The sequence below is a fragment of the Balaenoptera musculus genome, chromosome 1, assembly GCF_009873245.2.
Source record: "Balaenoptera musculus isolate JJ_BM4_2016_0621 chromosome 1, mBalMus1.pri.v3, whole genome shotgun sequence".
Lineage (NCBI taxonomy): Eukaryota > Metazoa > Chordata > Mammalia > Artiodactyla > Balaenopteridae > Balaenoptera > Balaenoptera musculus.
This window is the reverse complement of record NC_045785.1, coordinates 165,907,384-165,919,689: the sequence shown is the minus strand read 5'-3', so window position 1 is coordinate 165,919,689 and position 12,306 is coordinate 165,907,384. Positions and strand designations below refer to the sequence as shown.

The 12,306-nt window shown below is 35.3% G+C and overlaps 1 protein-coding gene across 6 annotated transcripts in view; it reads left to right on the top strand.

Moving 5' to 3' along the window:
* MARK1 (microtubule affinity regulating kinase 1) overlaps positions 1–12,306 on the top strand; it is a 149,701-nt gene that overhangs the window by 106,364 nt on the left and 31,031 nt on the right. For all 6 annotated transcript variants that reach the window (XM_036874257.1, XM_036874266.1, XM_036874247.1 and 3 more), the window contains 3 exons: positions 2,730–2,786; positions 7,957–8,193; positions 8,281–8,400. In XM_036874257.1, coding sequence (XP_036730152.1) covers positions 2,730–2,786; positions 7,957–8,193; positions 8,281–8,400 — 414 coding nt within the window. The remainder of the gene's footprint in view (positions 1–2,729; positions 2,787–7,956; positions 8,194–8,280; positions 8,401–12,306) is intronic.

Here is a 12,306-nt window from a genome sequence, read left to right as displayed (position 1 = left end):
CCCCCACAATTGCACCTCATGGCAAAACATTGACATGTCTGGTTTTAGGGTCAGTGCAGGACTGATTGTCAATCATGTTTTCAAGATCCGTAACAAAAGGACTGTAGGGAAGTTTCTGCATCCTATTTGTGGAGGTACAGAATGTTTTGAGGTGGGAGGGTCTGGCCATAGACTAATGCAGTAAAACTTGGGCTTGTGCATGGGGATTCTGCAGTGAGCAAGTCAGAAGCCAGGGCTGCTTTTATGGCAGAAATTGTACCCTACTAGATAAGTGTGATGATATTATAAATTATCTTTCCCTTCTTAAGTCTTTAAGACTCAGGAGATTTTTATTCCAGAAGTGCCTATAGAACTGCTTTCACAGAATCTATCCTGTCTAACGTGAAATGCATGTTTGGTAACCAAATCATTGTCTGTAGCACGCCTTCTTCACGGTATCAAGAGAAGGGGACTTGAAAAAGATATTCTCATTATCAGCAAAGTTCTGTCATCTATGATACAAAAATAGCCTTATAGTATGAACATCCTATAGCCTATATAGTATGTTCAGTAAGATGTATTAATATTTACATATAAATGTATGTCTCTCTTAATTACATGGTAAAAATTGGATATTAGAAGTTTGAAGCATATTGCTTAAGAAAACTAATACTACATGTATTCATTGTAGGATTCTGCTGTATTTGGAGGACTCACACCTCAAATTAATTATAATCATTCACAATTGTTTTGCTCAAACACAGTTCATGGTTCTGTAGTACCTGCTTAGTTTGGAATTCAGAGACTTTTACCAACTTGTCTATCAAGGTTTAACTCCCAGTATTACCATTCTCCCATGTACTTTTCAAATACATTGTGTTGCCTCAACATCAGTGCAGGGCTTCCCTGGTGGCGCAGTGGTTGAGAATCCACCTGCCAATGCAGGGGACACGGGTTCGAGCCCTGGTCCGGGAAGATCCCACATACTGTGGAGCAATTAAGCCTGTGTGCCACAGCTACTGAGCCCGTGTGCCACAACTGCTGAAGCCTGCACACCTAGAGCCCGTGCTCCACAACAAGAGAAGCCACCGCAATGAGAAGCCTGCGCACCGCAACGAAGAGTAGCCCCCGCTCGCCGCAACTAGAGAAAGCCCGCACGCAGCAATGAAGACCCAACGCAGCCAAAAATTTTTTAAAAATCAGTGCATTTTACCTCCTTACCCCCTACGTCCCCATCCCCAAACATCCACATTTTAAAATTTTACTATCCTTCATGGAGGGCTTAGATCAAATATCACCTAGTAACTGAGATTATTCTTTATCTTTTATGATTCCCTCACTTCTTTGTATCTCTGCTTCTATGATTCTACTTTGTAGTATGTATAGTTACTCATAAACATATTTTTTCCTCCTAATCAGACTGTAAGCTCCTTAAAGGCAGCGTGCATGTAGGGTGCATGAACACATTTTTGTATTCCCCTCGCAACCAGCACATTTTCTTGCACATAGCAGGTACTCAATAAACTGACTGTTGAATCAAAATGAATTTAATTGAATTACATCTTACTCACTGTGTGTTGATTTTGTTTTGAATTCATGTCTTCTCTGTCTTTGAACCATTTTAATATACATTAAAATAATTTTATAATACTGAAATATCAGTTTCACTTGTACTACTTCGAAGTTTTTTTTTTTCTAACCAGTATCCTATTAGCATGGTCATACTTCACATCACCTTTAAACTTTCAAAAATCTCATTTCTGTCCCCATTTGTTAAATGCCTAACCAATATTCAACATTCAAACTGTGTTTACGTTTAACTGAATCCACAGAATTGAATGTTCTGCTGTGCATTAAAATGGCCCTCCTATACATCAGATATACTTATATGTACAAAGTAACACCTAGTTGATTGCTATCAGATTGTTTCCTTTTCTGTATTTTATGTAATAAAGTGTATAACTATCATAGAATTGCTTATAACCTATTTCTCATTTGTATCTTTGGCCCTTAAACCATTGGGTTCTTTCCTGTTTAGCACTTATCCCCAAAGAGCCCTATGTAATGGTTAAAAATTAAGATGGTGTACAAAATCTAGTTACAAGGGTAGAATGCTTTGCCCAGCTGAATTAGTGGCAAGTTTAAGATTAAATTTCATTTTTACCTCTTTTCTTTTGATAATTAGGTTTCCTTTAAAGGCTCAAAATTTTTTCCTTTGCTTTATACTATATGAAGAGACAAAAATAAGGTATTGCTAAATACCCTGTTGATAAATTCTTAGTCAGTTGACTCCCCTGAAGAAACATGCCTTGAACACATTTAGTATAATTCCTAACATAGAGTTTTGCATTTTGAACTTGAGCCAGCTATCTTGGAATGCTGATTCATGTGTGCCAGAATTCTTATTTCAACAGTGGGATAAACCATTTGACCAAAACTACAAAGTGTATACATTGGATCATGTAAACAGAGAAATATAACAACCCATAAAGAAATCTTCATGGACTCTGACAAATATTTTAGTGTATTTTAGGAAGAGAATACTACTTTTCCACATTGTCCACATTTAAAAGTGAAAATCTCATAACTTTAATGCATATGGTTTTCTGAAATAAAGGAACAGTGAAATTGCTAAACATAACTTTAAAATCCAAGTTAGTAATTTCTCTAAATTGGAATGATAATTGGGGAAAAATTGAGATGTTTTTACCATAATAATTTTGAATCTTTTATCCAAATATTTATTTCAGATTGTATCTGCTGTACAGTATTGTCATCAAAAGTGCATTGTTCACCGTGATCTTAAGGTAAGTGATTGGCTTTATAGCAAAAATTTCTTAATTATTAATAGATATGTGATATATTAGAGCTCTCTTTTTGATTGCCTAATTGTGCCAGGCACTGTACAAGGAAATTAGTTTTTATTTAATTCTCACAGCAACTTTTTATAAAAGGTAGTATTTTCTTTCTTTTTTTTTAAATTGAAGTATAGTTGGTTTACAGTATTATGTTAGTTGCAGGTATACAGAGAAGTGATTCAGTTATATATATATTTTTCAGATTATTTTCCATTATAGGTTATTATAAGGTATTGAATATAGTTCCCTGTGCCATACAGTAAATCCTTATTGCTTATCTATTTTATGTAAAGTAGTATGTATCTATTAATCCCATACTCCTAATTTATTCCTCCCCTGCTTCCTTTCCCCTTTGGTAACCATAAGTTTGTTTTCTATGTCTGTGAGTCTGTTTCTGTTTCGTATATTCATTTGTATTATTTTTTAGATTCCACGTATAAATGATATTATATAATATTTGTCTTTTTCTTTCTGACTTAGTATGATATTCTCTAGTCCATCCATGTTGCTGTAAATGGCATTATTTCATTCTTTTTTATGGCTGAGTAATATTCCATTGTGTGTATACACACACACACACACACACACACACACACACACCCCACATCTTCTTAAGCCAGTCATCTGTTGATAGGCACATGGTTTGTTTCCATGTCTTGGCTATTGTAAATAGTGCTGTTATGAACATTGGGGTGCATGTATCTTTTTGAATTGAGTTTTTGTTTTTTCCAGATATACGCCCAGGAGTGGGATTGTTGGATCATATGGTAGCTCTATTTTTAGTTTTTTAAGGAATCTCCATATTCTTCTCCACAGTGGCTGCACCAACTTACATTCCCACCAACAGTGCGCAAGGGTTCCCTTTTCTCCACACCCTTTCCAGCATTTAATATTTGTAGACTTTTTGATGATAGCCATTCTGACCCATGTGAGGTGATACCTCATTGTGGTTTTGATTTGCATTTCTCTAGTAATTAGTGATGTTGAGCATCTTTTCATGTGCCTGTTGGCCATCTGTATGTCTTCTTTGGAGAGATGACTATTTAGGTCTTCTGCCCATTTTTTTGTTTGTTTGGGTTTTTTTGATATTGAGTTGTATGAGCTGTTTGTGTATTTTGAATATTAACCTCTTGTTGGTCACATCATTTGCAAGTATTTTCTCCTATTCCTTCGGTTGTCTTTTCATTTTGTTGATGGTTTCCTTTGCTGTGCAAAAACTTTATAAAGTTTGATTAGGTGCCATTTGTTTATTTTTGCTTTTGTTTCTTTTGCCTTGAGGAATGAATTTAACCAAGGAGGTGAAAGACCTATACGCTGAAAACTATAAAACATTGGTAAAGGAAATTGAAGATGATTCAAATAAATGGAAAGATATCCCATGCTCTTGGATTGGAAGAATTAATATTGTTAAAATGGCCACACTACCCAAAGCAATCTACAAATTTCATGTAATCCCTATCGAAATACCCATGACATTTTTCACAGAACTAGAACAAATAATCCTAAAATTTATATGGAACCACAAAAGTCCTAGAATTGCCAAAGCAATCCTGAGGATAAAGAACAAAGCTGGAGGCATAACCCTCCCAGACTTCAGACAGTACTACAAAGCTACAGTAATCAAAACAGTACTGGTGTAAAAACAGACAGATCAGTGGAACAGAATAGAGAGCCCAGGGAATTCCCTAGTGGTCCAGTGGTTAGGACTCAGCACCTTCACTGCCAAGGGCCCGGGTTCGATCCCTGGCTGGGGAACTAAGATCCCACAAGCTGCATGCACGGCCAGAAAAAAAAGAATAGAGAGCCCAGAAATAAACCCACATGTCTTCGATCAATTAATCTATGACAGAGACAAAGGAGGCAAGAATATACAGTGGAGGAAAGACAGTCTCTTTAGCAAGTGGTGTTGGGAAAGCTTGACAGCTGCATGTAAATCAATGAAATTAGACCACTACCTCACACCCTCACAAAAATAAACTCAAAATGGTTTAAAGACCTAAATATAGGGCATAAAACTCCTAGAAGAGAACATAGGCAAAACATGCTCTGACATAAATCGTAGGAATGTCTTCTTTTTTTTAAAAAATAAATGTATTTATTTATTTATTTTTGGCTGCATTGGGTCTTCATTGCTGCACGCGAGCTTTCTTTAGTTGCGTCGAGCGGGGCTACTCTTCGTTGTGGTGCATGGGCTTCTCATTGTGGTGGCTTCTCTTATTGTGGAGCACGGGCTGTAGGTGCGTGGCCTTCAGTAATTGTGGCATGCGGGCTCAGTAGTTGTGGCACGCGGGCTCTAGAGCGCAGGCTCAGTAGTTGTGGCGCACGGGCTTAGTTGCTCCGCAGCGTGTGGGATCATCCCAGACCAGGGCTCGAACCCATGTCCTGTGCATTGGCAAGTGGATTCTTAACCACTGTGCCGCCAGGGAAGCCCAGGAATGTTTTCTTAAAAGGCAATATTTTCATTGAGGAAATGAAGAAAATGTGGATGAGAAGTTATCTAGCATTAAATACTAGAGGATTTGATTCCATTAATTAGCTTCTTTTAATAACATAAATTAGGAACTTTGTCCCTAATTAAGAATGCCTGAGGCCCCATTCCATGAGAAGCAGGGTCAAGGCACAAATCCAGATTTGTCTGATGTAAGAGCCAGTGCTCATCCTCACATTAAAGTTCAAAGAAATAAAGAAAGTTTTAAATGTTTTTATGAATATTGAATGCATATGATTAGTATAAACTAGCATACTTTGGAATAAGAAATGTGTGATAGTCAGGAAATGTTTGTGGCAGTGAACATGGGAGCCATATTTCATTTCATGGGGAAATGAAATCAGATGTCTATTTAGGTGTTTTGCCTGTTTTTTAATCTGGTTTTTTTTGTTGTTGTTATTGAGTTACATGAGTTCCTTACATATTTTGAATATTAACCCCTTATCAGATATGTGGTTTGCAAATATTTTCTCCCATTCTATAGGTTGTCTTTTCATTTTGTTGATGGTTTCCTTTGCTGTACAGAAGAAGCTTTTTAGTTTGATGTAGTCTTACTTGTTTAATTTTGCTTTGGTTGCCTGAGCTTTTGATGTCTAATCCAAAAAGTTAATAATACTGTATTGAATACTGGAAGTTTGCTAAGAGGGATTTCAGGTGTTCCCATCACACTTATCAAAAAAAAGGTAACTCTGAGGAAGTATGTAGCTTGACTTAAGTAATCATTTCACTGTTTGTATGTATATCAAATTATCATGTATTATACCTTAAATATACATAATTTTTATTTTAAAAAATAAAATAATTTAAAAAAAGAAAGAAATGGTTGGGGCCAAATGGATTTTTTTTTTTGAATGAAGGTAGAAAATTCCTTGTCTAAGAAAGTTTTTTTTTTTCCTTTTTCTCTATTTTTCCAAAGTTAACTTGCATATTCCATACCTAGGAGTTTGTTTGTTTGTTTGTTTTCCAACTTCTTTTCCCATTGCCTCTGTCAGTTACTAGCACTAGTTTGTGTTATATTTGAATACATTGTCCTAAACAATTGTTGAAAGTCTCATCCTGTAATTTGGCTCCATTGTTCTGAGCTTACAGATTTTCTCCTGCTCCAAATATTTCTATTTCTGTTTCCTCCCTCAGCTATTTTAAGGGAAATCACTGCTTCAAAGAAAGAGAAAGAAGAGGGCTATTTATTTCCCTGCCTGTGTGTTTGACTCCTAGTTTGTCATCTCATTTCTTATATGGAAAATATCTGCAAAAAATCATGTTCATTACCCAGGAGTTTCCTGTATGCTCTTGGGAGGAAACCTCAAAACCCTCTCCAGCTCTCCTCTTCTGAGGCAGCCTTGGGTACTTTGCTATCCACCCAGACATCTTTAGAGAGACTGGGAGAAGTCTAGCTTGCTCCAAGACAGCCTCAGAAATTTACAGTGACCAGGCCCTTACATCAGAACATCAAAGTAACCTGGTTTTGTCACACAGTCCATAATGTTAAGATCTAATATAAATCCCAAATCTGTGTGCTGTTATAATATTTATGTAATAAGTGACACCACATTTTTTGCATAGTTTTGGGTGTTAGATGTGTTATTTTCTGAAACAAGATGAAAACAAATATCCCATGGTAGTATTCCTTAAAAAAGGAAAAGAAGAAAAGTAGGCGAGGGAAGAGCTATATGATGGGCAAAGTGCCTGGGTCTGCTGAGTGTTGGACCCTCCAGTGGTATAAACTATAGAGAGCTCTGATTTTCATTTTAGTCAAATTTTACTCCTTTTTGTAACCTGATAAAACACATGTACAAACTAAGCTATAACTTCATTAGTCTGTCAGTTGTAACAGAGTTTGAAACAAAACATGTGTAAAAGCAAATCCTTTATTGAATTGCTTGCATTTATAAAAGGTACATTTAAATTTTTTCATTGAATGATTCTGATTTAGGAAGATTTTAGAAAACCGGCATTTTAAAACATGGGAGAAATCACTTCTTTCTACCATAATAAACCCCTAGAAGAGAATCTAGTTTTAGAAAAGCAAAAGGAGGCTTAAAACAGATAAGATCTAATGGAGGCTGTGTTGTGTTGTTTTCTTTTACTGAGAAAAGAACTTCGTTGAGGATGTGTTTTGCAAGAAAGGACAAGGAATGAATTCAGTATAGAACCCCTGACTGGCAGTTAGTTTGAATATATGCTTGAGGCTTGCATTAACCAGTGATACTCTATTAAAACAGCATATTTGGGTAAATTTGTTGGTTTAAGCCCAAGATGGATTAGTGTTATGTTGACTTACATTCCTTAGAATAGGTCATATTAAGGTGCAATTCCAGGATGTTTCTTACCATGAGGAAAAAAATTAGGTTTAAAATGACCTATGGAAGAAAATGGTTTTTAAATAACCTTTCTTAAACAGTTACATATATGCATATAAATGGAGGCTTGCTATATAGTGTTAAAATTCAGTCTTATATAAATGTAATTCTGAGAAGTTATACATTGAAGTACTCTACTGGGCTTCTCAATTTGATGTTACACTTAAAAATGAGAGACAAGAAATAGATGTTTGAGATCTGAAACAATTACAATGAACGTTTTATTTTATGTAGGCTCTTTACATTGTCCTTTTTATTATTTTCCTCTTAGGCTGAAAACCTTCTCCTTGATGCTGATATGAATATTAAAATTGCTGACTTTGGTTTTAGTAATGAATTTACAGTCGGGAGCAAGTTGGACACATTTTGTGGAAGCCCGCCTTACGCTGCTCCTGAGCTTTTCCAAGGGAAGAAGTACGACGGGCCCGAAGTGGACGTGTGGAGTCTCGGCGTCATTCTCTACACGTTAGTCAGTGGCTCCTTGCCTTTTGACGGCCAGAATTTAAAGGTATCAGCTAAATTTGATATTAATGTTCTATCCCCAAGCACAATGATTTCATAAGCCAGTGATACGTGCTTTCTTTTGCTTTGTAAGGAACTGCGGGAGCGAGTCTTACGAGGGAAGTACCGTATTCCCTTCTATATGTCCACCGACTGTGAAAACCTCCTGAAGAAATTATTAGTGCTGAATCCAATCAAGAGAGGCAGCTTAGAAGTAAGTAATTTTTTCCACTCCATATTTAAAGTCTAACAATTAAAATATTCAAGGAACTACAGAGCATTATTTCAATAATTTTTCCCCACATATTTTTAGGAAAATTGCCAAATCATCTCATTTGCCTTTTATTTAGAGCTAGAGAAAGTCACATGATGCTTTCACTACTCAAAGGGTGTGCAGTAGGTTTGGCTAAAGACTCTTATTTCTTCTTTGTCCTGCAGTGAAGTCTTAAATTAAAACAACATCAAAATAGGGATAAAATTGACTTAGTTGAAGAAGAAGGAAAACCTAGTCTCTGTCAGAAATTGCTTGGTCCAATATAGAAACCTTGTATTTAGTAAGTACAGATATTTCAAGGATAAAAGAAGATAGTGAAATTTGAATCCAGTGAATACTTCATGGCTGTATCTGATAGTAAAAAATTTAATAGAACCCTGTCAACATCAGTACAGAAAATTTGCAAATATTTAAGTAGAACATATTGGAAACAGGTATTTCATTTCTTACCACACTGTTGTGTTGCCTACATACATTCCGCATATGTGAGTTTATTTATAATAACAGACGCTGTTAAAAAAGTACTAAGTATGTTACAGCCAGAACATCAGAGGTTCATATAACCAAAATGTCTAATCTTTTTTCCTTGTGACACTGCAGTCAGAACAACTTATTAAGCATTTTGCCCATCTGTTTTTAAGAATATTTTAGCCTGTACTAAGATAATTTCAGAGATTCAGCATGTATTGTTCACTAGTACTTTTTTGTCTTCATTTATTTGCCTTAATAGATAGGGTAGAAAATTCAGAGAATTAACCTCATTTAAACTGTACTTTTTTAGTGTAGCAATGGGGGCCTTCTGGCACGGACTCCATGCTGGTTAGGAGGCCGCCTTATAGTGAGCCATCCCTGTGTACAGAGCTCTCAGGTTAGTTTGGGCTTTGTAATTGTATTACCACAGTACTTTTCACTAAAAGATACAATATGATGTTTCGATGGAAGTTAAGGGATGGTGACTTCCATTGGGAAATTATTTTAAATGTTTTATATCAGTAAATCAATTATCAGATATTTTTTACTGAATTGTTTGTTTAAATGTGATTAGTTACTTCCTATGATTTTTGTGGATTTTTTTCCTTTGGGGGTCAAAGGATATGTTGTAATGTTTTAAAAGAGACATCTGTGCAGTAAAAAAGCCCACTTTCGTATTACCGCTCTTCTAAACTTATTTTCAACCATTATAATGGAAAATTGTGTGAAATAGTTAAAATTGTTGACACTCATACAAGTTCTAAAATTTTATAGGAACATAAGCCTCTCTTGATCCTGCTTTATGACCCATTTTAATCATTGGAGCCAAGTTTACTTGAATGTCACTTAACAAAATGTCCAGAGTTGAGGCATCAGCTCAGCTAATGAGAGGAACAAAAAGACCATAAAGAACAAAAATTATTTGGGGGGAGTAGATTTTACAGATCTCTATGGACGATTGATAAGATATACTTCGTGTCTTAACTATGATTAATTTACAGTGGCCAAATATTTAAGTCTTTCATCCTTAGCATTAAAATATGAAGGATTAAAGTATTAGAATTCTCTGACTTGAATGTAAAAGCAAGTTATTATTATGAAAACATTTGCTCATCAGAAGCTCAACTTGATGTATTTGAATATAGTCTGGAACTTCCTGTTCCACCTTGTCAAAATTAAGTTTTCCAGCCACAGAACCATGAGTCTACATTGGAAATATTATCATAATATTGCAGATATCACCATACAAAGGCTGGTCTGCTTCACAATTCCCAGAAATGATTTTCCAGAGAAACCTGACACCATTGGAAAAAAAAAAAAAGATTTCTTTATACCAAATCTTAAGAAACTCCCCTTGAAATAACAATGATGTCGAAAATTATATTAGTCTTCACTTTTATTTTCATACCTACTTTATTATCAACTTTACAACCAAAAAATCCATAAAGCATAAAAAACAGCTATTTTCAAAACACCAGTCTTCAGTGTATAAACATAAATTTTTATTCAGTAATAATGCTTTCGTGTCACGTTGCATTCTTTTTTTTTAACTTAAACGTTTTTAGTATGTACTCTTTGCTTTATCATGAGAGTGACTGCTTTCCCTGTCAATAGCTATGTTGTTCTCCTTGGATTATGTATGAGAGTTTATTTAACTATTCTCTGCTTGTTCCACATGTGAGTTGTTCTCATTGTTTTTGCTAAAAATAATGTGATGTACTTTTTCCCTTTGGGACATATGGTTAGATAAATTCTCCAGACAGTAATTACTCGGTCAAAGGGTATAAACAGTCTGCTAGGTCCTGTGTATCATTGCCAAAAGATTGTTTGTGACCTAAAGCATTTGAAGGTACATATTCTGCACAGCTTGTTTCAGTATTGGATAAAAATAATTTCTAGTATTTGGTGCCTTTATGGTAGTAATACAGTTTGTCATAATTGCTTTAATTTGTATTTCTTTCATTAGAGATAATGCTCAATATTTTTAATGAATAGGTTAAGTGTCCTTCTTCATATGTAAGCTCTCTGTGTCCCTAAACTGCTTGTCTAAAGGAGTCTGGTTAATCAGCTTTATAGACTTGTATCAGCTTTGTACATTTTGATATGAAATATTTCCCTGTTAATTCTCATATTTTAAGAAATGGAACTTGATGTATTTTTTCATTGTTAGTTGAGTATCATGAGTTATTGATGAAGCTCTAGTCTTCACTATGTAATTTGCTAATATTGAAGTTTGATTTAAAGAATCTTTATTTTAAATAATTTTACATTCTACTTGCTTGACCCATAGTTGCTTCTAGATCTAAACAGTTAATATAATTTTTTCAGGTTGTATATATGAGTGCTGTCACCTTTTCCTAATTGCACTCATAATGGGGGAGAGAGTATCACACATGATTTTCAAAGGATTTGTGTTTTATGTTGTATGCTGGGTTTTTTCCTATTTATTTGAATATTGGTGTGTCTGGATTTTTTTTAGAAAGATACTGAAATTTTTTCCTGCTATCCCCTCTTTGTATATTCTTTCATTTTTCGAGTCCTTAAGTAAGATGGACTGTGTTACCTTTCAAAATAATAACAAAATTTGAGCCTAAAGCAAAGTTCCTCATTATTACCCATTCTCCCTCATCTTTGGTCCTCCTCAAAAAGTATTTATTTTTACTTGTAACACCTTTTTCAGCTGCTGCTAAGATAATCTTTAAAATCTTGCTTGTGTCTGCCCAGTTCAAGTGACAGTAAAGCAAAAAACAATTAATAATAATAATAACCATTTTTCTAATGAAAGTTTCTAAGTACAAATTCAGAAGCATATGGAATACTTTACAAAGGTTGAAACCGTTTAAGAAAAATTATTTTCATCTGGCCAGCCTAAAGTCCATAATTTTTTAGTGTGGACCTATGTGTAGGGTGTATATTTCCATTGGTAATTTGTTTAACTCTTTATAATTCATCTGAATCAATTATTTTGTTAGAACTTCTCAGCAAGTAGTCATTTCTGTTCAGTGACAGTGATGGCTAGGGTAAACTTTCTTCAAGTTTGGAATCTTGTTGGACCTTTTGTTTCTCATGTTGAGATATCTCAAATGAAATCTGAAATGGACTAGTTTGTTCAACTGGTCTAGTGCAGTGTGTTGGCCAGTGGTTTACACTGTGCCTGAAACCACCGGGAATAGGGTTGCATGAACTCCGCGGTCACCAGCACCACCATATCCTGGGGACACTTACTTCTCCCTTGGCTTTGAGTGTTAACTCTGCGATTCCCATGGAGGAATTTTGTGTGGGCGTGAGGTTCACACACTGAAGACAGGTACTTCCACATGCTCTTCTCTTTCCTCTATCCCTGTTTTGTTGCTCTCTGTGCCTTACTCTAAAAGA